This window comes from Lissotriton helveticus, chromosome 6, assembly GCF_964261635.1.
Source record: "Lissotriton helveticus chromosome 6, aLisHel1.1, whole genome shotgun sequence".
Lineage (NCBI taxonomy): Eukaryota > Metazoa > Chordata > Amphibia > Caudata > Salamandridae > Lissotriton > Lissotriton helveticus.
In genome coordinates, this window is record NC_136067.1 from 1,719,899,990 (window position 1) to 1,719,926,835 (window position 26,846).

Here is a 26,846-nt window from a genome sequence, read left to right on the forward strand (position 1 = left end):
ATACATAGCTCCAATCCACCAGTCACTTGTACTGACGCTTTGTAATTATTTAAATAAAATAAATGCTGCAATTCAGCATTTGCACAGAAAGTAATTTGGCATTCAAGACTTCTGCATGTATCACCGATCCGATAAGTTAGTAACATTATATAAGTATGCAAACAACCATGTTAATAAAATTTTAAAAATCTAGAAACCATTATATGTCAGCGATCTGGCCCGAACAACATACTCTTCTCTGAGATTAAGTGCAGGATTAGACAATATCGTAGCTACAAGACTAAAGTGTAAAGCCTCCATTTGTATGGCACACAGCATACAAACCACTTTCAGTGCATATAGCGGGGCTTTATATCATTCATTCGATACCCGAGTAGAACATTGCATTGTGGAAAGAGCAGCCTCAGACTTTATGTGGTCAGTAGATGAGCCCCAAAACTGTTACAAAAATCAAGCGCCCATATGTAAACCTTAGTTTCTTTTAGAAATCCCTTGTTCACCCTTGATAGCTTGGCAACAAGATGCCAATGAATTATGACTTTCTAAATAAATATTTTTTTAAAAGTCCGTAAAAAACAATGAGCAACTCCTAGTTCAATGTTGTACTATGCGACAAGATTGACTGGCCCGTTGTCAGCATGGAGTATGGGTTGGGTTTGGTTAGTCAAAACTGTTGAGTAGGGCAAGTTTGGCTACTGTGGATGAAAAGGTTTCCATGAGGTTAGACACAAACTCTTCGTGGTTGTGTGGTAGCCTTGGACATTGGGCTCAAAAGCAATGTGTAGGACAAACTTGACATCTGAAGAGGTTGAGGATATGTTTGACGCACACTTGGCATATTGCACAGCCCTACAGAAGTCAAAAGGTTCATATATTTTTTTCTTCTAATTCTAAAAAGCCAGGGACTTTTCCATGCCCCTCATCATATGGATAAGAGTGAATAAAGGTTTTCCTCACACGTCTTTGAGGTCAAAGCAAAAATCCGATTTTAAATCGACCGGCTGGTGTTCTCCAAGGCATTGTACTTGACTTTGTTTTTCAGACTATCCATTATTCCCAGCCCAGGAGGTAGTTCGTTTTCAATAGGAGGAACTCCTGGACTGGACCTGAACCCTCTTTCTCACTGCAGTGTCACCACGAATGATCCTACGAACAGATTTTGGAGCCAGAATGCAAGGGTTAACTCAAGTCAGAATTCCACAGTCTGCAGCACCGTCCGCAATGGTAAAAGAGCATGCACAGCATTTCCCTGCACCACGTGCTGCCTGCAACTTGGTGCATGGAACTGCAGTGGGGTACCCAGTGCACCCCTCACCCCTCCCCTACAGAGGGGCCCTGCAACGGAACTCCAAAGCAAATCCCCACCAGCCTTTCCATGGCGGCATCGCTGCCATGGAAAGGCCTGTCTATTCCCACATACTAATATGGCGGACGGTGCCTGCTATGCACCGCCACCATATTAGTGGCCCTGCTCCGCCCGGCAGGCAATGGTAACGATTGCCACCGGCGGAAAAGCGGCGGAAGTACTTTGTGTCCGCTGTGAGACCCACCGCCATCCTAATATGGTGGTGGTTAATCTAGTTACGATGGCGGAACGATCGCCACCGCCGCCCTGGCGGTAGCAACCGTTCCGCTATCGTAATGACCCCCTAGTTCTTGAATCAGTGACCTTCTGTCTAGGGTGATAGTTGGACATGGAGAGAGGACTTTTGAGTAAGGAAGCCTATAGCCCTTGTAAACTTGCAGTTAAATGGCTCAGTTACACAGTCAGACAGCAGCACATAGAAAGCTGCCTTTAAAACTATTTTGAGAATAGCAGTATATTGGCTACATTTTGAAAAAATATTTGTCATGCTTAGTTGAAAAAGCATTCCTGTCAATGTGTTCTGGTCCCACATGCGAGAGGCAAACATCTCATTTTGACCCATTGTAAGAATTTGGTTTTTTTCACCACTTGCAGTTTGTGGACACTTTACAGTGGAGTTAATGAAAAATCAAGTATGGTATTTCTAAAGGATTAGCATGTTCAAGGCAATGAGCACATGCTAGAAGAGCTGACTGGCCGCCTGTTACTGCACACAGATCCAAAATGCCAAACTTTCTAATGTGTTGAGCTCAATATTTTAGGTGCCGCTTCATAGTAGCCTTCATTGCTGTGAGCACTGTGATACTTTTATATTTCACAGATTTGCTGTGTTGGATGTACATGTTGTGTCCTCTAGAGTGTTGAGTTGTAATTTGTTAGTGGGTAGTTCTGCTATGAGCACATTCATACCCAGCTACCTGCAGTGCTTAATGTGTAAAAGAGTAAGTGATGGGGCCAAAGGTTTGTCAGAAGCCCCCCACCGCTGCTACCCAAGGTCGGGGTTGCTGAATATCAAGGCTGCATGGTCTTGATGTCACACCTCATGCCTCTTTAGTCCACCAACATACTTTCCCTACTCCTTTTTCTCACTCTTGCAGGTTCCTTTTTTATTGTTGTTCTCTCCCTGTCACTGTTTTCCCATCTTTCTCTTTCACATCTTTTCCTCCTTTGCTGCTTTCTCTCACTTGCTCTGTTTCAAAGTTTAATGATTAATAATGAGTTCCAGTCCCCCCAAAAGTAGTTACGTGGGCCTGCCTTCAACTACTGGCACAAATTGAGCACTGGCTACTATTTGCTACATGTATACTTTGTTGAACATATCTGTGATGTTTGTTCCAATGTGCTAGTCTGGTCACTAGACGGTTTGTTGAGAGCATTGTAGACAGTGTTAGCACATAAGATTACATGTCTTAACTGTTACAAGAGGTACTCAACATTGAATTGAAGGAGATGAACGTGTTGCTTAGTTCTGCAGGACCGAACATGCAACATTTCCACCCGACGGATTAGACAGTCAAGGCAATAGTGCTTTATCAGTTTGTGTACTGATGTCCACAAAGCAGCCTAACATATACCCAAGACAGGCACTTGGCATACCAACACAGTAGTAGCAGCATTTGATCTGGCAGAATAAGGTGTCAGACCCTCTGGAGGCTGCTTATAGCCAGTGTGTAGGAGAACTTAATACAGAAGACTACCAATTGTGATATGGTCTGCTTCTGTGCTGCCCTGCCTTTCTTTACTCTAGAAAACCACACAAAGAACTGATCGTCCACCGTATTGTCATTGGTACGAGTGATCTAAGAGTTCAGCACGCTTGTGTGGTCCAATCAATGGAATCTCTTGTCGTCTTTCAAGGGATGAGGTGAAGTTAAGCATGTCAGAAGAGTGATAGCTTGTCTAAATAGGAAAAGGCGTGACTACCTTCAGCAGGAATTCAGATCGGCTACTTAACACCAATGTGTCAGAGGGAAAGATGGTATAAGGTGGCTGGACCGAAAGGGCCTAAAGCGTACTCATGCAGCACTTGGACATTATTGCGACCACAAAGACCATTTTTAAGATCAAGAGATGTAACAGTCAACTGTGCATTGGCTTGAAAGGGATACAGGTCAGGAAAATGAGAAACAAATTTAAGTCACACATAAAGAGTTTAGTCAGGAATATATTCTGCAAAGCTTTAAGAAAACGCATCACAACAGGTGATTTGAACAAGGACTGCTGATTCGGCAAAAGCAAAAAAAGTGAGACGGCCAACAGATAACTGTAGGAAATGGGTTATTATTTGGGGTAGACAAATCCCTGCCTCAAGAAATAACACAACTCTTGTCAGGTTGAACTCTGAAACTTACCAAATTAACCTGAACTCAACCCTCTGGTACTTATGACACAGAGCAGACAGGTTCACCTTAGGACAATTTGTAAATTAGTAATGCAGTAGCAGAACATTTATACTGTCAAAACACCAAGCAAATTGTACACAACCAAATTGAAAAATAGAGCACACTTTAATAAACAAATGAACACAAACAAAACGTAATTAGGAAACTGGATGTATAACATTTTAAGTGGAAACAGCAGAAAGAAAAAGTTAAGTGCCAATGATAGTCAGTGGTCATGCTAGACCAGGACAAGATGCATTTCAAGGCCAACTATGATGGAGCCCATATCTGATAAAGCAAGCTTATTGGTCCCGGTGAAAGTCTGGAAATCAAAAAGTTTGAAAAAGTTCAAGTCCCACACATCTTTAGGAAAAGGTTTTAAAGGTTCTCCAACGTTCTTCTGCTGTTAAAACAACCACAGGTGTATACTTCTAAAGCCCAAAGGACTCAGAGGAGGCACTTAGCGACTCACTGACGGTCAAGCAGAGGCAAACAGCAGAATCTAGTCTAGGTCCAGTTGCCGCTGCTCAGCTGGGAACTTCCAGGAAAAGACTTTTTGCAGCTTGATGTGTCCCTATAGCCACACAGGAGGACAGCCAACAGGCGCTTGGAGTTACTTCTTTGTCCTAGATACAAGAGGGAGCATATCCAGTCCATCTGGACTCCTTTGATGGTCCAGAACTCTTCTGTTCTTCCATAGGCCCAGATAATGTTCTGTCCAGATGCACTGGGGTGCCATATTTCTACCTGGCCCTAGCTGGTGGGCGAAGTGACCCTTGGACACTCCCTAAACAAAGGAATAAAAGTTGCCAACCATTTGTCTAATAGTTCCTGTTTGCCTCACTGCAAACAGGCCCCAAAAGCCATGAGTAAGGGTATTTTCAAGATGGTAATAGTCTTCAGTCACAGTAAACTTGGGTGCTAGGGGTTGTACATGTGTAGGGAAGTGCACTATGGTAGTCACTAGTATTCTTGCGCATCTAACACTAAATTCTAGTTTGAAGCAGGCACCGTACCCACAAAACCCAGAGACATAGGTATGGTAGGACAAAAGCAGGACCCTTCAGCAACCAGACAAAGTATACAAAATAACTGCCCTGGCACCCTGTTCTCTCCCATTCAAGTGTGCCAAAGTGTCACATGTGGCTCAACAGACCTGTCAGGCAGCATTTGACACAGTGGTGTCAACGGAATACCCAAACCACCCACCCTGAATATTTTTATGGTGCTAATAAGAGGTATCTCTGTCCATGCAAGTCAGCCTATTGGATGCTCCTGGGAGGAATTTCACGCCTCTTCCAGAGCTAAGCACAGACTTGGAGTTGCTGGAGAGTTAATGTAAATTATCCTCCAGGAACTACAGACAAGGAAAAGAAATCTTTTTTAATAATTACTTTTCCTTAATATTTCTTAAATATCCGACTTCACCATTGCATTGGGTTTTTAATAGCTATTTAAATAGTGGTTTGTTTTTCTAGCGGCTACCATTCCAGAGATTCAGTGTTCGTTTTTTAATCGGTAATATGATTTTCTACATAGGACAGCTAGGCCTGCCACATTGAATTAGGGACTTGTCACTCTAGGGGCATGATAATATTGCTTTTCTACAAATCCCACTTTTAAATATCATGCACAGTACCTTGTCGGCTATATGGCAAATGTAGTGGTGACTTGATATTTAAAAGGGAGATATTTACTTGTAAAAAAGGCCTATTTTGACAGCTCCCCCTCCAGGTATTACACTCCAGCAGTCAAGCAACACAGGGTAGGCCTGTGTCCATGTTTGCACTGTAACCAACTGTAGTGAATAGCACAAGAGTTCCTGCAGTCCACAAGTGGCATTTAACCTACAGGTCCTGGGTACACTTTCTTACACCATATAATAGGGACTTACAAACAGGTTAAATGTGCCAATTTGGAATGATCCAATTTAACCATGTTTAAAGAGGGGACACAGGCACTGTACTCCTAGATAGCAGCGGTGCACAGAGTTTTAAAGCCAGAAACTGGCAGATTCCCTAAACAAATCTTTAATAATGCCCCCTGCAAGTCTTCTTGTGCCAAAGATAGAACTAAGCAGAACAAATATGACAGTTTGGCCTGTCACAGATCACCTTGCAGGTGCCACACCAAGCCACAAACGTATTCCAGCGTACACTCATTTCTTAGAGGGCCAACCGGTTGCGAGGATTCTGTTGACTAAGGGAAGTAGGTCAAGGGAGATCAACTGCCACCACTCAAATCGCTATGCATGGGGGGTGCATGATGTGCAGACTTAGGTGCAGGACCATGCCTTGTTGCTGTGATTGAAGATCCTCCTGAACCGGCAGCCTTATCCAAGATCAGATGCTCAGGCGCAGAAGTTCTGGGTCCCGCGCTCTCTTTCTCTAATCCAGAGCCACAAAGAGGACTTGGGCCAGTCGTTCTTCTTCAAAACGGGGGGCAGGGCAGGCAGTGGCGGGAAGGCATACAGGAGTCTTGTGCTCCACTGTAGGTGGAATGTGTTTGAGAGACTTCTTGAGAGCTCCAGCATGCACACATGTTGACAATGAAGGTTCTCTGCAGTGGCCAGGGCTCACCCCACTGCTGGAAGACGCCCTGCATCACCTCGAAAAGCATCTGCTACTTGTGGTACCCGAGGTGTCATCAGCTGAGTTCATCCGTCCTGGTGAATAATGATCTTCCCAGGTGGTGTATGATCAGGGAAATGCCTCAATGATACTGCCATTACCAGAGGTGCAGAGACTCTTGGCACAGGACAAAGGACCCCCACCCATTCCATTTGTTGTAATACCACATTTTGGTATTCTTGTCCATAAGAATCTCCACCAGCCTTTCCATGATGAATGGCAGGAAGGCTGTTAATGCCAAGCACAATTCCTCAAAAGTGAACTTGGGAGGATGGTGAGAAACCTGCAGTTCGATAGAATATCTACCAAAAAAGTTTTACAGTAGGTAAGTAACTTGTTCTCCTCATGCATACTTCTAACCTCAAATTCCTCACCTTGTGAATAGATACCATAAAAGTAATTTCTTGATGTTGGGTCTGTGGAATTCCTCAGATCGAAAAGTCCTGCAGGGCCAAACATGCAAAATTCCTCTTCAATGTATGCAATGATGCCCACATAGCGCCTAAAAATACCCAGGACAGGAACTCGGCATGCCAAAGCAGTGGTAGATGTGAAATTAGGCATCACACAGGTCCAACTTCACCATCCAATCTCTAGGATCCAAGGGAAAAAACCTGTGTCAGTGTGAGTATCTTGAATTTATCCTTCCCCAGGAAAGCGTTGAGAAATTAAAGATACAAAATAGAATGAACGCCTCTGTCCTTCAGTAAGTACAAGGAAGCAACAGGAACTACTTCCAGTTCCAACTTCCAAAGCTGGAACCCTCTCTATTGCTCCTTTGGCTAAAACTCTTTGCGCAAAATGGACAGGTAGGTGATCCTCCAATTGCTGCTCTGATATAGGCAGCAAGTGCAGGAGTCAAAATGAAAAAGCAAGGAGTGGCCCCGTAGAACATTTTGAAGGGTATCCTTGGTGGATGTAATCTTCTGTCACCCTTGAAGGAAGTGGCTGACCCTGTCTCTCACTATCTGGCTGACCCTGCCTTTTACAGGATGGCTGTGTGCCGCTAAGGGCACACTAAATATGGTTTTTAATGCTTACCAGAGGGCAGTGGACTGGGTCATATAAGGACCTTGATGGCCTGGTCATTGTCTGTTGGGTTAAGAACCAAAATTGGAGAGATAGGACTGTAGGACAGCCGTCCGTGTCCCTAAAAATATATTGATAACCAAAAGGAGATGGCCAGGAGCAATCTCTTTCTGACGTGTGTAGTGTATTGGCACCTCAAAGGTTTGTTAATAAAACCCTCACACACCAACCTGGTTGCTGTCATGCTTCATCATCGTGTCCCAGCCAGGTAGCCGAATGCTACCTGACTGTGCTGCGACACCTGGTTACAGTGGAGCGGGTTTTTGAGGTAATGTGATGTGTGATTAAGTTAGTGAGATTACTATTAAAAATACCTCCAGAATACTGCCTTGGTATTTTTTTCTTGGAGCTCTGGGGTATGGTTAAAAATTCTTTAGAGAGTGGATAATATATAACAGATACTATGTGTAGCTGTATGTATCATCAGATGGTCGACATGTTTCAGCCCAGAGAAAAAATATGGTGGGCTTTCTTCAGGACCTCTCCAAATCAGTGAGTTTAAGTGAGAAAACGTGAGTGGTAAAAAGTTACCACGTGAAAAGCATTTTTAACACTCGCGCTAAGGAGTGTTTAGAATGCATAGAGGACTAACCGTTTCTAGGTCCTCGTAAAAATGTAGAATACCTCCAAAAGAAAATGCCAATAAAACAATAGCATTAAAAGCATGCCTGTTGTGTGGGCAGTGTTCATGCCTCATTTATCACCAGTATTGGCTATGTGATATCCGGTGTTCATTCACATTCATAACGTGGATATCGACAGTACTGGTGGTAATAACAAGGTGCTAAGTACTTGCCAAGTTGTCAGACTACAGTGTCTATCATTCTGAGACATACCATGCACAAAGACAAAACAAAACACGTAATCCAGTATGTGTTCGTGATCGTGTCTTTATATTTCGTGATTAATGCAGAAGACTTAGTCCGTCCCTGCTGTAAATGGTAAAATTACTTGCGTGCTGTATGGGTAATTATATCCAGCATCGAAAATGCATACAATTTGTATGTGTTTTAAACATTCCAAGTAGTTGATGCTATGTGTTATAGTTACAGCATGCACAACAACACTGAGTATACACTGATATTTACATTTGTCCAGGGTTAGGTTGTCTAATCTTGTCCCGGGGATATGGGAGAAAAAATATTGGCCTCTGTCAATTCACAATCTATTCGAGAAAAGGGTTGAGCAAACAACAGGAGGAGAGAAAAACTACATAGTATGGAAATGGTCTGACTCATTAAAAAAGCAATTGTTGGTTGTTTTAGAGCTTAGCCGGTAGAAAGAGTGCAGCGGTAAAAGACCGCTATACTCTCGAAAGATCTTACTTGGTGTAGCAGAGGATTTCGCCGCATGACCTAGTACGGGGTCCCTGGGGAAAGGCTGGCGAAAGCCGGACGGCTGTAGGGTTGTTTTATGGTGGATACGGAAGATTGTTGCCACTTCCGTGTTGCGAGTCCGTCATCACGCAGAAGCGTGTGACGCGTTCTTGGCCTCAGAATGCTAGACCACTGACGTGGTACTGTTCAAAGCACATACCTGGGCATGCGCAGAATGATCCTGGTAACATCTGGTATTTCAGCTCTATTTTAATGGGGAATTACTACTAGGGCTAAGATGTGTCTAATAGCCATCTAGATTCATGGGCAAGGGTTAAACATACTGGGAATATGGGTCGGGATCCTGTTTAGTACTAATGAAACGATCGGATGCGAAATGAAGGGAATGTTTGTTACTCGTGGTTAACACGTACAGTTATATGGCACCAAAAGTTAATGCTGTGGGATACAGGGTTAGGTCCTTGTAAGATTATCTTTGGTTCAGGGAGTTCCACGAGATGTTATCGTTGAGTCCTTGGGTGTGTGTGGATAGACGATATATCCATCTTTGTTCTTTATCCAACAGCTCCTATTGGATGTTGTTGGCGTTCTGATCGTTCAATGACATCCCACTGCATGTCATTTGGGGTATGGTTCATTTCCAGATAATGGCTTGTCATACGTGATATGTTGCGCTTACAGCGGATGTTACTTCTGTGCTCGACAATTCGAGTCTTGACTTTGCGACTAGTCATGCCAACATATCTTAAACTGCAGGGGCAGGTTATTAGATATATGACATTTTGGGAATTACAGTTTGTGTGTCTACGTATGGTCCAGATCTTGCCAGTTTCCAGGTTGAGGGTTTTTGTGGTTATCGTTAGGTGGCAAACGCTGCAGTCTCCGCACTGATAATGTCCCGTTATCTTAGGCAGGCCCCATGAACTGGTTATTGTGTTTTCTTCACGTTGAGGTTGTGGAGGTCTGTTGGGGGATTACTGGACAGCTGCAGAAAGGCCCATAAAGTATGCTGAATGCGGGGTCTCTCTAAATTGCTCTAGGGCAGTCTGCCTTCTCACCGAACAGGTGGAACCCGTTGAAACACATACCTGGACGTTCGAAGTGAAGCCTGTGGGCCTCATCCATGTGTGATCCTTGAACACCACGCTTGTTCCAATGGCCCTTATTAGACCATCAGTGATGTCTAGGTCAAAGCGGATGACAAATTTGGCCGGATCCAAGTTATGCTAGATGGTTTGTACCAAGGACGTCTGTAAGTCGTTAGAGACTCACAGCAAGATCTCGCCCAGCATGCCCAAGATTGTGTGGGTGTAACAACCAAGGAGGCAGCTGTCATTGACCAACCAATAGCAAGGTTGACTGATGAGAGCATTCTTTTGCTAAACGTTTTCACACAGTTGAGACTCTCAATCAGAGGAGTAGTTGGAAAGGCGTTTGGGTTGACTCTACTGGTCTGTTGGTCAGTGCCTGTATTACCAAATATCCATGAGTTGGATACCAAGATAAAAAGTCAGGGTCACCTGGAGCTGATCTATGTTGATGTGCAACCTGTTGATTGACCAGAGAGCCAGAACCTGGCTTTGCCCATGTATCTATGAGTGTATCAGTGAGGGCCTCATTGAAAGCTAGAAGAGGTTTGGTTGATGAGGGCCAATCTGATGGACCTCAGTAAGTACACTAATGTTTTATCTCAATAGTGGGGAGGTGGAGATCAAGGACTTCAGCAGCTCTTCTGCTGAATGTTGCAAAAGTGTGGTTTCTTCCGCTGTTGATCTGGGTGGGAACCAGCCCATTATCAGGCAAGGTATCTAGCTCACATGCATTCTGTAGATCTATATACCAGCTGTCCTCATTACAGAGTGGAGCAAGTTTGTCCCCATCACCCCCATTATGGTCTACATATGGTTAACTATGGTGTATGGTGTATGATGTAGTGTTTGTGTACGACTGAATGAAAATGGAATGTTGTCAAAATCAAGGGGATTGCGCGCTGTGAAAAGATGCTTCTAATTAAGCTGGCTTAAATATCATAAAGCATGGTTTTAGGCTTTTTCCTAAATTCTAGATGCAAGGCTGCCTATTTCAAAGTGAGTGGTATGATCCCAGCCCTAGCGGCCGGATAGGAAAGAGACCGGTCACTGACCATAGCTTTATAGATGAGGGGAATTTTAGGCATTCAGGACTTGATCAAGCATATATTTTGCCCAAGATTGTGTGGAAGAATTAGATTAGTGTACCTATCAACAACCCACTAATCTCTACACATCTGAGGTACTTAAATCCAAATTAATTAATATTAAGGTTCCTCCTTTCAGTCCATACACTATCAAGATATCTTCAAATCCTATACATTCTATAAAACATTTGTGATGCACTATTAGTTCTGGTTGCTTGTGTTCTGTGCCCAGAAGGACCTGGCATGACAGTTCAGCTCAACTCTTCCAGGGTCTAGAGTGATTTGCATATGGCTGGGTGCAAACTGAGGTGCATGGCTTGAAAAAATGAAGGACTGGGATGCAACCTCAGTAATTACCAGTGGCTGAGATCAATTCAAGCATTACATCCATCACCTTTTTGTATAATTCAATAAGACTACGATAGCTACTTGAGCTGAAATGTTCGATTTAGCATCTAATTATACTTCCACACTCTTCCCACATTGGCTGCCGGATTGGGGGGCATGGCGCAACGCAGTCAGCCAAAAATGGTCAGCCTAGGGACATGGGTTTCCTCCAACTACTAAGTTTTGACAGAGTTCAATTTTAGCAAGTTCCTAATTCATGCAAGGGTTGATATTTACCAAGGATGAGCGGAGGTTTGGGCCAAGTAAGGAGGGCTATTTTGGCTGAAGAGTAGAGTGGGTGCTACCTGCATATTTCTAAAGTTGCAGGCAGACAGATAATATAAAGGAGGTAAGACGTTGATCATTAATGTTAAACAGAGAGGGAAAAAGAGCAAAGCCCTGCAGTAAACCACATAATGCGATTCATTTTGAAGATGTGGCTACCTAGAATACTTTGTGATCGACTGCGCAAGTAAGATGCAAATCAATGTAATTACAATATCTGAAAGTTCTTCTTGTAGGATGGTCGTAAGAGTAAAATGCTGCCAAGAGATCTAACAATATGAGTGTATTTGCACTGCTGACAACGGCTGAACTACAGAAATCCTCCATTGCCACTATCAGAGTCAACTCTGTACATTGACCTGGTAGGATGCCTAGCATGACACCATCAACAATATTATTAGCAGGGTGAGAACAGGGTTAAGTGGCAATCTGCTGCTCCATGAATTTGCCTACTGCAGAATGAGCGTGAAGGATCTTAAATTAGAAGCAGAAGCGGGGTGTCAGCCCAAAGTCTTCAGGAGAGGTCTCTATGTATCTTGCTTGAGAGCGGTTGTCACAAGGGCAGACGTTAAGAGGTAAGAGAGACTTCAATAAGGAAATTAAGGGACCTGGCCAGTACAGGTGCAAGCAGTTGGAAAATTCTAATAGGCAATGAATCAAGGGAGGACACAATTTGTGTGTTTGTAAATGTAAATGTATTTGTATTTATATAGCGCACTTCTACCCAGAGGTCTCGTAGCGCTGTATTCATACCGCTGTGGAACCCATCCTGGCTTTCCTGTGAAATGTCCACTCCTGGGCACCCCCAAGGTGAAGCCAGGCATCCAAGCGCTGCTGGGGCCGTTGTGGAGATTAAGCAAGCTATTGCACAGAGTGGGACCCATGATTAGACTAGGCACCGAGGCGAGAATTATCAGGTCCGGGGAAATTGAGTCCAAGAGCCGCCGAGGCGGGAATTGAACCCTGGTCCCGGGCCAGACCTCTGCATCAGGGTCTGCCGCTCTAACCATTGAGCCACGCTTCTAATCTGTTTGATTAGAGCATGAACGTGAATCGGAGACAAAAGCTCAATATGATCCTAGGTGGTTGGTGGGTGGTCCAATATGGTTAAGGGACCGTGAGGGAAGAGCGCTCAGCTGTTATGAATTTTCTAGAAGTTCTTGTCATTGAAAAATGTTGCTACATGTTCACAAAACTCTTGAGAGGGAGTGACAGTGCACCACACTTAAAAACTGATTAAGAATTTTAATCTAGAGTTTAGTTTCATAGCATGTTTCAGCATTGGGCATGCTTCTACACCCCTTGTTCTATGCTGTATATGGGTGGAGTATGGTTATATATTTTAAACTCATTATTAGATATAGGGAACCAATCATGATTAGTTAAAACCACCGTCAGGAATGCACAATCGATTAGATTTTTATGTACAGAGTCCTTACATAGGATTTAAATTATGTGAATGGTCTCAGGATATTATCACCTTTCCACCACACAGTTATTCGTCAAAATGTTTTGGCCATTTACTATTGTGTCACTAAGGGTCAATGGCCTTCATCAGGACTAAAAGATCTGCTTGTCTTTACCTCTTTCACCGAGTCTGTCTTCATACTGACTCAAAAAATGTTTTATTTATACACCATACAAAAAAACCTTACTTTCAGTATTTATTGTTACCATGAGACTTTCTCTGTAAAAAAGGATCATTAACATTAGAGTTGCAGTGCAAAGCAGAAAGTACATATACCAGACCATATAAAAAAGTAGCTTGGTTTTTCAAAGATCACACAATATTGTTAGTTAAAAATTCAAGTTAAAAATGAGATACACTGCAAACCGTGAAACCTAGCATACTCGAGGTGGAACACACAGTGAGAAAACCAAATAACACAAGTTTTTTGTCAGAAAAAGCAAACCTTATCCAGTCGTCTGATTAGGAATTTCTAACCCAGAGTATTAGCGGGAGCATCGCCCTGTAGTCAAACCACTACATTGGTTGGGTGATCGAAAAATATACATTTATCTCAACTTAATATTGCACCCCAAATTAACTATTGTTATTACATATAACTATATACACTTCTTACATGAATCCTTGTCATGTTTTAACACGTACTGTATGTTGGAAGGTGCCACCCACCTAACAAAAATGTTTTACTCTCCTCAACTCCAAAAATATCATCTTAATGCTATTGGGGTTAGGCATTGTATCAAGGGCGAGCTCATGAAATAGAGGTGTCCATCACTAATTATAATGCAATGGACGCAACCATAATGTTCAGCAAGAAAGCCGGGCCACCGGCCACCAGTATAATAATAATTGTATATGGGTATCGCCCATCAGCCCGCACCTACTGAACCTCTAGTGTTCAGTGTACTGATATGACCCTCCTCACTTACTTTGTCAAGCGTCCAATGGAGCTTTCTGTCCTTCCTCACCCGTCAAATTCTGATGTTATTTAACTCTGTGTTAAGCAGAATTCAGTGACAGATGTGTTCAAGTATATCTTATTTACTGTAGGAATTGGAGAACGTTCTTATTCTAATATGTGGAGTATTGTTGCCTCCTGCTTCGTATGAACCGCTGTGATAATTGCCCAATTATAGAATGGAAAAATCCTCATATCAATGTCCAGATTGTAACAAGCATGCAATAGTTTGATTAGTTAGTTAGATTCTGTTTAGATGATGGCATGGAATGGAATCGAGTCCCCTTAAATGACTGCCTAGCTGATATACCCAATGCTGTTCACGTTTAAATAGGAAATGCTTGATGTATTTCTGATTAACAGTTTGTCCAGTACCACCCATCTGAAATCACCGATAGTGTCATTTTATACCAAGAAATGAGTTGTCAGTTGTGTCAATACTTTTTTTTTAATCAGGCATTGCTTCTATGCCCCATTATCCTTATTTTCACCTTGCTAGTGGTCATTCTGACCCAAGAGAGGTTGCACGGGCATGTGATCAAGAATATTACATTTTTCTAAATTACATGTTGTATGTTTATTCAAGATCCACAGATGTTTTAGGCTCACATCAATCAATTTCAAAGTCCTAGAAGGACACTACATGAGGCAAAATATCGTATCACTGGGAGCAACCCCGACAACGTAGGGACCGGTGACATGCTTGTGTCCTGTGGCCTTGTGCCTACCAACATATAGCTGATATTGGAGCTTTTTTCTTAAAGAAAACATTGGTTTTGGTAGAGACAATAATACATTCACGTTTCTCTTCTTACACATTAAAATCGTGATGCAATGTGGAAACCAACGAGATGAGAAACATATATGCCTCATCACATTTTGTACAGAATCTAGCATCATTTAAAAATTCCATAGATACAAATCGGTGAATCTTAAACTTGAAGGAATAGTCAGAAGATAGACTAACATTCTTCATCAACCTTTGAGTGTGGCATGGCTAGAGCTGGGATGGTTTTTAATGGTCCGCTTCCTCTTGCCTCATGTGTGATACAGGGGGCGACAGTAACCTGAGAGGAAGATGGGTTAGCTCATTCATTATTTTTTAAATATCCGTTTTTATGGTTTGCAGTTTGGTGTACATGGTAATGGGAGACTCCCTGAGGCACCGTTAATACAAATTAATCCGAGTTTTATAATTGGTGTATAGATCTGGATTATACTTCAGTTGACGAGCAAAAGCAGCAGTACATGTGGTATCCATTGGCTTGGTCAAGGAGTCTGAAACCTTTGCAGCTGTATGGTTCTTTTAAGCAGAATTTATTTTACAGGTGTGATTTTACCTTCTGTGTCTGACACCCAGGAACAGAACGCAGGATATTTTGTGTCAGGATTGACCAGTTCTGGGTCAATCGTGACTGCTTCTTGGAAGGAGGTTTTGGATATCAGGTTCTATTTCCTAGTTTTACTTTTATAGAGGAATATTGTCCCTTCTTTATTGGTATTGTAAGGCTGAAGGATATTAACTAGTGATCTAGTTTACTTCTCACTGCAGACATGAATTTGTGCATGCACCGGGAACATAGCTGTAGTGAAGTAAGAGCCAGTGGTTTTATGGCCCGAAGGGGAATGTCTGGGGTCTCCATTTCATAAGTGATGCACTGACAATCTCCCGCAAGCCTGTTTGCCACTGTACCTCATCAGTAATAGGTTGCAAGCACAAGGTAAGTGGCTTTCTCTCATATGCCAGGAGCAATGCTTCAAGGAAATGAGGAAATGCCTGCGGTGCAAAACCTGCACCCACGCAATTGGTCTTTAATAAGGGTCCACCCAAGCGCTCGCGGCTCCTTGTACATTACTGGAAATGCCCCAGCAACAAACAAGTACAAACACCTGTTGTTCCCAAGGAACACTTGTGTAATATGGAACCACATGGTCCTTTCATTGGCAACTTACTTTGTTGTCCCATGTCATGAATGCTGGTTTACATTTTGTAATTGCTGGACTTGTCAGAATCTAAGCGACATAAGTAAACAGCTATGTAAACCGAGAGGAGTATTAAGTTATTAACTAAGTGAGGACATTTATAAAGCGGCCAAATATAGAAAGGTGTTTTTATGCCCATTATTATGAGACTTTAGGACTCAAGAGGTCCAGGAGATTTGTTTCATTATTTTATTCTTTCTTTGTTAAAGTGAACACCATTCAAGATAATCGTTTCCTGCACTCCAGAGCTTCTGTTATTCAATGCATGCAGGAGTTGAATGAATAAACTAAAATATTATTACGCAATTACTTAAAATCATTGCAATTTCCCAAATTTATACGATCACATTGAGATAAAATAAATAATTTTATAAAATATTCTGATACATACATATTTTTACTGTAAATTCTCAATTGCAGTCAATTCGTTCACCGTATTGGGGATAGGAAGTATAAATAAAAGCAAAGTGACAATACATTTCTCTGCAGGTGTCATTTCAACGTGCATAATTGGTTACAGTGCCTGCCCATCAACTGAGGACTCATAGTCCTAGCTAAAAATGCCTATGCTCTGGTAACGATGTGTTTATTATACCTAGTACTGTTAAAAGGAGTTTATGTTTAATGCCTAAAAACGTCTGTATCTCCCAAACCCACTTACGCCTGGTATACATTTATTTGTCATTTAATCCTGCATAAGCACTAAGCCATGCCTAAGGTAGTTGTACATTCTAGCGGTTATGATCGTCTGGGCACCCAGTCTCCACCTTAGTAAGGTCTTTTTAGGTACTGGCCAAAAAATACCACTTTGTTTTTTTTGGATTGGCCGCTAGGTAATTTCTTTCACTGTAAACGTTTAGAGCTTCCAACCCCCTTTGTAGACCTGTTTCGGAGTGGTCAAATATTACCAAATCGTCCTCATACTGCAGTAAATACACCTTTTGTGGTCCAATTTTCAGGGTGGCAAAATGCGCACTTTAAAGTTCATTTGTGAATATTTAAGAGATGCATAAGTAGTCTCGTCAAAGAATATCTATTGATTTTCTCTGTAATGTAGACGGAGAAGGCTCTAAATTAAACTGAGTGAAACAGCCATCCTCAAATGTAAATTGAGATTTCAGTGGGCGTACGAATAGGGTAGATCTCAAGCTACAGATATGAACCTACATTGGTATACTTATTCATCTCTGTCATGTTCGGGAATACTTCTAATTTAAGAAGCTCACAGACCGCTTTCTGAGGGCTGTCACAATTTGATATTCTCAGCTTGGGTTGCACTTACAACCAGATCAACCATTAAAAAGGACCAATTGTAAGATCTTATTTATTAAAACAATGACAAAGGGAAAAAGCTCCTTTATCTTGAGCTTTGATGTCGGATTAGCCTTGTATCTGCCCAAGCCTTAATTTACTTTTTGTTAAAGTACAGAAATATCCTAAAAGGAGGAGTAAAAGCTATACTGTGTGCTTCATAGAAGGCTTCTCTGGGTTCCCATTAGATCTGCCTCTTGAGTTTCCCAATTAGGCTGCATGCAGTGTCTCAATTGCACTCAATTAAAGATGAACAAGTTAGTAAGAGCTTGCTATGACTCTGGGCGACCAAAGACACAAATCTAGAATTGTTACAGAAATTGCTTCCAAAAGGTATGAGGTACAAATAAAAGGCAGCACACAGCAGGTTAAAGGAGTTGCAAGGGTTGAAGCAACTCAATGCTCAAATTGTGCCTGAAATAGCGATCACCACCGAGTGTGGCCCCCTGTGTTTAGGGGGGATAGGCGAAGCATCACAATAGAATAGTCCACCATATTGAAAGCTACCCAACAACGTGAAAGGACCAACATATAGATTTCCTCATGGTGACTTTTACAGTAGCATCCCACCACAGCCATGTCTGTTCTCTGAGCTTGACAGCACCGGAGAACAACACTGCACGAGCAAATATTTCTATCATGATCACAACAATTTTATTTCGAATGGGCGGCAGATATGACATTTCTCGAATTCTTCTGCATGACATTTGAGAAGATTGATTGAACAAGATACGGTATAGTGTAAATCAATTTACACAATATGACCTTTATTTCCAGGTATGATACCCTGAATAATAAACGCCTTCGATTAACTACAGAAACTCTGGATTTGTTGTTAAATATGAAGTTTTTAGGCAATAGGATATAACAGCAATAAGTATATATACAAACAACAATTCTGCCAGGAACCTTAGCTGTGCTCATGACAACGAAAGTGCTGGTTTTGAGCTCACGAGAAAATAAAACACCTTCAGCACAACAGAAGACCGCGGAGTTTATAACGGTCCGACAGCTGCCACCCTTAATCGTGTTCTCTGGCTCACAACGCCATAGCAAACAGTCCAAAAATAAACTCAAATTCGTTTTCAAAGCAAACCTTAAGAAAAGAAACACACCGTGTTGTGTTATGTCCGTGTTGCCTTCCAAAGTCTTTGCGCATGAAATAGCTTTACCTTAAAGTGCAGTCCATATCCGACTGAGTGGAGACGACCTTGAAAACAAATGTGTCTGGCAACAGGGAAAAGCTGTCACCTTCGCCCAGCCACTGCCATTTGTCTTTCTCCAACGGCAAGAAGTGCTTTTTATGGGAAGGCTGGTAGAAACACGGATTCACGTGTACCTAGGAAGTAAGAGAGAAGAAAATCAGCATCTACCATCCTGAAATACAACACTAACATAACGTGCTAACGAAACACCTAAAACAAAAGCGCGAATGTAAAAACTGCAGCGCTGATGCTGCGAAACCACCTGTTATATGTCAGAATCCAGGCGTCTTTCTCCTCTAGTATTTTAAAATGGCCCTGCTTTCAGCACAGAATTGCCCACTCTGAGCCCCTCGAAGGTAGCTATTGGATCCCCAAAAGACTGTCACCATGGCAGATAAAAAATGTGCTGCGTCGACATTTCAGTATTTTGGCGCCAGTATCTTCTCTCCACATACAATGCTATTCTTTACTGTTCTTTTCTCCTCTAACATCCTTCCCTTCTCTTTTTGTTCAGTGAACTCATGATTATTGTGTTCAAATTCACACATATTTGTTACGTACCTAAGTTTAATTACGTGCCCATAAACGTCTTCTTCACCTATTTTATATCTAGGCCACTACCCTTCCTAATGTTTTTCGTTATGTTTATTTAGAGGTGGGTGAGCCACTGAAAGCTCGAGCCAGGCTCGCGCCTGAAGCCTTGCTCTGGCTCAGCTCAAGGTCCTGTTGGACAGGTTTGCTATGTTTCCCTAGGTGGCGGCTGTGCTAGGACCCAAAACCCACAGATAGGCACATTCTGAAAAAAAGTTGGTGCCTAGTGGGCTTTCTGCCGCCCTGGGGAGGGGGGAAATTGGGGGCTATTGCCATGATATGCCCCCAAGGGGGCAGAAATTCTTTTGGGAGAGCATTGGGATGCTCATTCTGGGCAGCCCCAACCCCTACGCATAAAAAAGCCAGCATGATTGCTGGCGCTTAGTGGGCTTGGGGCAGATCAGGGGCTACTGCCCCCATCTGTCTCCTGGGGGGCAGAAAGACTGGGGTATATTTTTTTGCGGGGGTGGGTCATTGGCATGTACATTCTGGGCAGCCCCCACCCTGAACTTTGGAGAAAAAAAATCCCTGGTGGCTAGTGGGCTTTCTGCCCCCCGGGGGCAGATAGAGGGGCTAGTGCCCCATCTGCCTCTTGGTGCCTAGTTAAAAAAAATATATAGGTTTGCTAGGTTTCCCTAGGTGCCAGCAGAGCTAGGTTTCAAAATCTACAGCTAGGCACTTTGCCAAGAAAGGGTCAGTTTTCACTGTAAAAATGTAGTGTTTCCACATTGTGTTTTGGGTCTTTCCCTGTCGCAGGCACTAGGCCTACCCACACAAGTGAGGTACCCTCTTTAACGGAAGACGTTGGGGAATGCGGGGTTTGTGGGATTTTGTGGATCCACACAGATTCCAGAACTTTCCATCACAGAAATGCGAAGAAAATATGTTTTTCGGACAAAGTTTGAGGTTTGCAAGGGATTCCGGGTAAGAGAATATGGTGTGAGCTACACCAGTCACCCCATCCTGGATTTCCCTGGGTGTCTAATTTTCAAAAGTGTATAGGTTTGCTAGGTTTCCCTAGGTGCTGGCAGAGCTAGGTTTCAAAATCTACAGCTAGGCACTTTGCAAAAAAATGGTAAGTTTTCACTGTAAAAATGTGGTGTGTCCACATTGCGTTTTGGGCCGTTTCCAAACACGGGCACCAGTCCTACCCACACATTGAGAGGCTTAGGGTACACAGAATTGTAGAGCAACTGTTAATACCAATTGACTTTCTGCCTTCTAAATGTAAGATATTGAGTAAAAAGGAACAAACTTTGAAAAATGTCCTACAATTCACATGCTAGTATGGGTACCCACAATTTCGGATATGTGGAAACAGCTATTGTTTCTAAATTCTAGATTTTATTCCCATTTCAGAAATACATAGGTGTCTTTCATACCGATTTTTCACTGTTTAAATTTTCCCAAATTAATTTATATATACCTGGTACACAATAAAAAACCATTGCAAGACGCTGCTCAGTTATTGGCTCCGGGTTTGTTGGGTTCTTGGTGAACCTACAAGTCCTATATATCCCCACAACCAGAAGGGTCCAGCGGATGTAACGGTATATTGCTTTCATACTTGGAAAAAGTTACAGGTGAAAAAGTTGGCACAAATGGCTGTTTTTTTCCAACTCATTTTCAATTTTTCATATTTTCAACTGTTAGTGGCTATAAAAAAACCTTGAGGATCTACACAAATGACCACTTGCTGAATTCAGAATTGTGTCTACTTTTGTGAAATGTATAGCTTTCCAGGATCCAGTATGGCTTTCATACCCATTTTTACCATTAAGTGGAAGGAGGTTGAAAGCACAAAAAATAGTAAAAATATGCTATGTCCCAGTAAAATGCCAAAACTGTGTAAAATGTTTTGGTTTCTGAGAAAAAGCCAGTCTGTCCTCGAAAGCTAAGCTGTGAAGATGGTGATTTCAGCACCACAAACCCCTTGTTAATACCATTTGCAGGGATAAAAACAGATGCTTTCATCTTCAGCACTTTTTTTCCAAATTTTCCCAAACAAACCAACATTTGGCTGTATTTTGGCTAATTTCTGGGTCCCCTCCAAAGGAATCAACAAACCCTGGGTACCTTTAAAATCCCAGGATGTTGGAAGAAAAGGATGCAACTTTGGCGTGGATATGTTTTGTGGTCAAAAAGTTACAGGGGCCTAAGCGCGAACAACTCCAAATAGCCAAAAAAAGGCATAGCACAGGGAATGGAAAGTCAAAGCTTCCACTTGTTAAAGAAATACACATTTTTTTAAATTTGAAGATACTTGATCATATTTTACATGATGTTTGTTGTATGATTAATATAGCAAACATGTTCATGGCTCAGCTCATTACACAGGCTCTAAGGTCAGAGCCAGGCCCGTGGCTCAGCTCTGACTTGGCTATACCTGTTCATTTGTTGGCACGTCCTCCTCTATGTGTATTAGCACAAGTCGTGTTAAATTCTTTTGTTGATTGCTCACTCCTTTTAAATGATTCTAAACGTCACATCTGTGTTACCACTATTTTTATAAATTACTTAATAACAGTGTCGGAATACAGGGGGATCCAGCCAGATCTGGATCCAGCAGTTATTATTGAACCAGATCCAAGCCAACACCAGCGGACCTTATACTGTCACTAATCTTACTGTGTCTGGGAGCAGGGTGCGATCAAACAATGAGACACAGAACAGCGGCACAAATGTTGCGCTACCTGCAAGACATCACGGCGAACTCCCAAACTTTCCTCCACAGCTGGGCCTAGGGCGTTTGTTTGAAGGGCAATCAGCGCCTCCCTTTGTCCTCCTTAAAAGCTGATGTTGGAAGGTGGATTATTGGTAGGGGTAAGTATGCACCTACCACTAGCAATAAGGACACCAACGCAATACAAGATCCAGTTAAGGTCTCAATAAATTATTCCCTTGCTCAACCCTTGTTATCTGACAACAAGAAGGAAGGCTTAACTTAGGAGACCGGTGTGTAAAGCATTTAAAAACACCAATACACTAAATAAGCAGGACACAACACAAAATAAACACCACAACCAATTTATAAAAATAGGAAATATTTATATGATTAAAATGACATATAAATGGCAAAAATCCAATTTACGGAACCGGTTTTATGAATTTTTAAAGAATAAACACTTTCTAGTGCTTAAAAACATACAGCGCCAACTTGGGACATCAAATCACGCATGAATGGGACAAAGTCAAAGTTTGAAGCTGACCAAAATGGAGCCCTGGTCGGATACACTAACAGGAGAACCCGGTCAAAATGTAACCTTCGCACTTAGGAACCTTTGCGGAAGGTTTTTGCCTGGTCCACGAGTGAGATGCCTCTTCAGAGCGGGATTCGAGTCAACGACGGCAGCTTGGCTCAGCACGAGGCCTCAGTGCAATCCTTGAAGTCTTCAGCTCCAGAGGTTTCAGCGGCATGAACCTTAAATCCTATGCAGTTCTATGTCAGCGGCCTGACTCTCATGGACGGGTCAGTCATCTTATAAGCTTTTTCCAAAAGTTGCTCCGAACTTCTGGAACCTTTTCTAAAAGTTACTCTTGAGGGTTCAAAGTGTCCAAAACACAAATCGAAGGAGCTAGAAGCTGCTCTGAGATGATCCTTGGAAGTTTGAGACTATAATTCCCACAATGCACATGGCCAAATCCTTAGAAGACCTCTGGACGCACTCCAGGCTGGGGACTTTTTGGGGGAGATGGGGCGGGTGAGCTCTGTTAATGTGTTACTTTCAGGGAGTCCACTCCTTAATCCTTTTTGAAGCAAGGCAAAGTCCTAAGGGCTGTAGTTACAAGTTTGCAGCAAGAGCAGTCATTCAGAGTACAATCCTTTGGGGTGCAGACCAGAGTTCCAGCATATTTATCCAATGGTCTGGGGCCACAAGCAGGGGTCACCTATTAAACTTGGCATCTTTTGGCATGTTTCACCAGTCTTTTTGCTTTCTGACCTCCTGGTTTGGACTTAGTTTTTCCTGGTTTAGTGTCAGACCCATCGATCGCTGATCCTGAACGGCCACCAAAAGCTTGCACCATGACCGCCAGCACTGTGACGAGCACTGGCCCGTTTCGCACCACAGCCCTGGTTTCACCTACACTGCTGGACGACTACTGGTGAGCCGCTGCCTGCACTGCGACCTAAAGGCACCACACTCTGCATCGCTCTGCTTCACACCGCAGCCTCGGTGACCGCCATCGCAACTCACCGCCTAGGTCAGCCGGAGTAAAAGGTACTGTTCACAAGTCTTCTGACACCGACGCCAGTCTGCACCGACGCAAACCGGTCAGATTTGGTTGTTTTCAGCACCGCGGTTGCACCGTAGAGAGCAGACTTTAAGGAACTGCATTTTTAAGGTTATTCTTGCAAAGAACAGATTGTTGATTTACTGTATGTTGGACTTTTATCGTTTTGCTCTTGTTTTATCCAGATAAATGTTGGAAAATCTTGTTAACTGGTGTGGTGTCCATTTGTAGTGTTTTCACTGTATTACTGTATGTTATGTGCAAATGCTTTACACACTGCCTCTGAGATCAGCCTGACTGTTTGTGCCAAGCTACCAAGGGGGTGAGCAGGGGTTATTTCAGTAGTGTATCCCCCTTATCCTGACTAGGAAGAAGGATCCCTACTTGAACAGGGTTACAACCTGCCAACTAGAGACCCCCCATTTCTAACAGCACCCCTGACCAATGGGGTACAGGGTGCCATCCAAAAGCATGACAGCTTCCTCTATAGTGTGTCACATTCCAGTCCCACAAAGCACAGGGCAGCCAGCATAAGAATCAGGGTCACTAGCAGATTAACAACCATCAGGTGGACTAGGATTACGAGCATAAGCAGAACAAAGAGCACCAGGATGATGAGGATCAAGAGGGCCAGGACCAAATAAACAGCAGATCAAAGCCAGAACAGGGAACAGCTCTTGCTGAAAGTTGATTTGTGCCTGCCCGCCCAGTCCGACCCTCCAGCCTACCACGGGTGCGGAAGGCGGGACAGAGCCAGGAATATCGTGGGAGGGGAGCGGTTAGCGCTCTAGCTTCCAGAACTCAAGGGCCTTAAAGGTAGCGAGGAGGCACTCGCCAGCGCGGTAAGGGGGACGGTGGCAGCTTTCCTTAAACCCGCTTGGTGCCAATTTTAGAGCGTTATCGCTCGTTATCATTTTAAAACTGTTAAAACTATTTTACTGTGAAAGTATTGCCTAGCTGTGTTGTAGACTGATTGCTAGTTTGCACATTATTAATACCACTCACCCACACGCACTGAGGGAACAGCTCTTGCTGAAAGTTGATTTGTGCCTGCCCGCCCAGTCCGACCCTCCAGCCTATCACGGGTGCGGAAGGCGGGACAGAGCCAGGAACATCGTGGGAGGGGAGCGGTTAGTGCTCTAGCTTCCAGAACTCAAGGGCCTTAAAGGTAGCGAGGAGGCACTCGCCAGCGCGGTAAGGGGGACGGTGGCAGCTTTCCTTAAACCCGCTTGGCGCCAATTTTAGAGCGTTATCGCTCGTTATCATTTTAAAACTGTTAAAACTATTTTACTGTGAAAGTATTGCCTAGCTGTGTTGTAGACTGATTGCTAGTTTGCACATTATTAATACCACTCACCCACACGCACTGAGGGAACAGCTCTTGCTGAAAGTTGATTTGTGCCTGCCCGCCCAGTCCGACCCTCCAGCCTATCACGGGTGCGGAAGGCGGGACAGAGCCAGGAACATCGTGGGAGGGGAGCGGTTAGCGCTCTAGCTTCCAGAACTCAAGGGCCATAAAGGTAGCGAGGAGGCACTCGCCAGCGCGGTAAGGGGGACGGTGGCAGCTTTCCTTAAACCCGCTTGGCGCCAATTTTAGAGCGTTATCGCTCGTTATCATTTTAAAACTGTTAAAACTATTTTACTGTGAAAGTATTGCCTAGCTGTGTTGTAGACTGATTGCTAGTTTGCACATTATTAATACCACTCACCCACACGCACTGAGGGAACAGCTCTTGCTGAAAGTTGATTTGTGCCTGCCCGCCCAGTCCGACCCTCCAGCCTATCACGGGTGCGGAAGGCGGGACAGAGCCAGGAACATCGTGGGAGGGGAGCGGTTAGCGCTCTAGCTTCCAGAACTCAAGGGCCATAAAGCAACTCGTCGGTCCAACGCGCAGTGTTGACGCGCAGTGTGGCGCCTAAACCTGCGCCTAAGACGAGCCAAAGACTAGACCGTCTGCGCCCGTCCGCGGCAGGACGGGGCTAGGGGCAGGGGGCTATGGCGGTCAGGACACTTCCAGCAGAGAGGGGCCATGGCACCTTTCTGTCATACTCACGTAAGAGTCTTACGGAAATAGGCAGATATGTCACTACACTGTGCCCCCACCGGACTCGCTCCAGTGTGGGAGGACCTTTCACCTGCTTGAGATGTCACACCCAATTTACTAACACCGCGGTAATCACACCCGGCCCAGGAAAGTGTGCCATTTCAGCTCACAGTAATAACTCTGTAATATTGAATTCCAATGCCCCTAATAATCCGCCCCTTACATGTAAAAACTTGTTGTGTAATGTCCGCTCCCTTGTCTCTCATGCTACACAGGTTTGGGACCTCATTACAACTGAGAGGCCTCATCTGTGTTTCTTAACGGAGACCTGGCTCAAGCCTCACACAGTCCCAGCTATTACGCTGGGGGTACCAACGGGGTACAAAATAGCTAGGTTGGACCGCCCGATTAAAACGGGAGGAGGGATAGCTATTGTGTTCAAACAGGAGATGGAGGTCGCAGTTATAGAAACTGTGTGCACCCCAGATATGGAGCTCATGATTTTTACGATCAACCCTACTGCTAGGGAAACGAGGAAGGGTGCACTTTTGTACCGCCCTCCTGGCTCGTGCGGGACCTTTTCCATTAAACTAATGGAAATTCTGGCACCCCACATGCAAGCCAACTCTGAGTTCATTCTGGTGGGGGATTTTAATATCCACAGTGAGATCATCACGTGCATCGATGCACAGACTGTGTTAACAGACCTGGCCACACTTGGACTTATTAAAAAGAATCAGGGCCCGACCCATTCTGCGGGCCATACCCTCGACTTAGTTCTCTGCAACTCAGTAGCTATTAACTGTCTTACCCCCAACCAAGTTGATTGGACTGACCACTCAGTCATTGTGTTTTATACTCGCTCTAATAATAAAGCCAAAGCTATCCATAGGAAGATGGCCAATGTTAGAAGGCCCTGGAACAGACTAATCCCTGCTAACTTCAGGGCCAACTACTCGGAACCCAAGTGGGAAGCATTTGGCGATGATGCCACCCTAGCTCTAAAGGCATTCAATGATGCTGTATTAACAACTATCAACCATGTGGCCCCGTTAAGAACTTATAAACCACGACCGGCCCCCAAACAAGAAGTCTGGTTTACTGGAGATCTCAGGCAGCAAAAAAAGACCATGAGAAAGTTGGAGAAAAAAATGGAGAGTCACACATAAGGCAGATGATAAGGAGAACTTTAGGAAGTCGTCTAAAAACTATCATAAGGCTATCCGAGCTGCCAGGAAACAACACATAGCAGCTCAACTATCAGCTGCTGGCTCTAATGCAAAAATCCTGTATACAATTTTGCAGACGTTCACCAAGCCCACTGCCTGTGACACTGATGGGATTGAATCCCAAGAACTCTGTGACAACATCTCACAGTTTTTCGTAAGGAAAATTGACGCC

General features: G+C 43.5%; 1 protein-coding gene across 3 annotated transcripts in view; it reads right to left on the bottom strand.

Annotated features, from left to right (window-relative positions):
• Window positions 1-26,846, bottom strand: part of APLF (aprataxin and PNKP like factor) — a 791,103-nt gene that overhangs the window by 407,172 nt on the left and 357,085 nt on the right. For all 3 annotated transcript variants that reach the window (XM_078649586.1, XM_078649585.1, XM_078649587.1), the window contains exon 3: window positions 18,544-18,710. In XM_078649586.1, coding sequence (XP_078505712.1) covers window positions 18,544-18,710 — 167 coding nt within the window. The remainder of the gene's footprint in view (window positions 1-18,543; window positions 18,711-26,846) is intronic.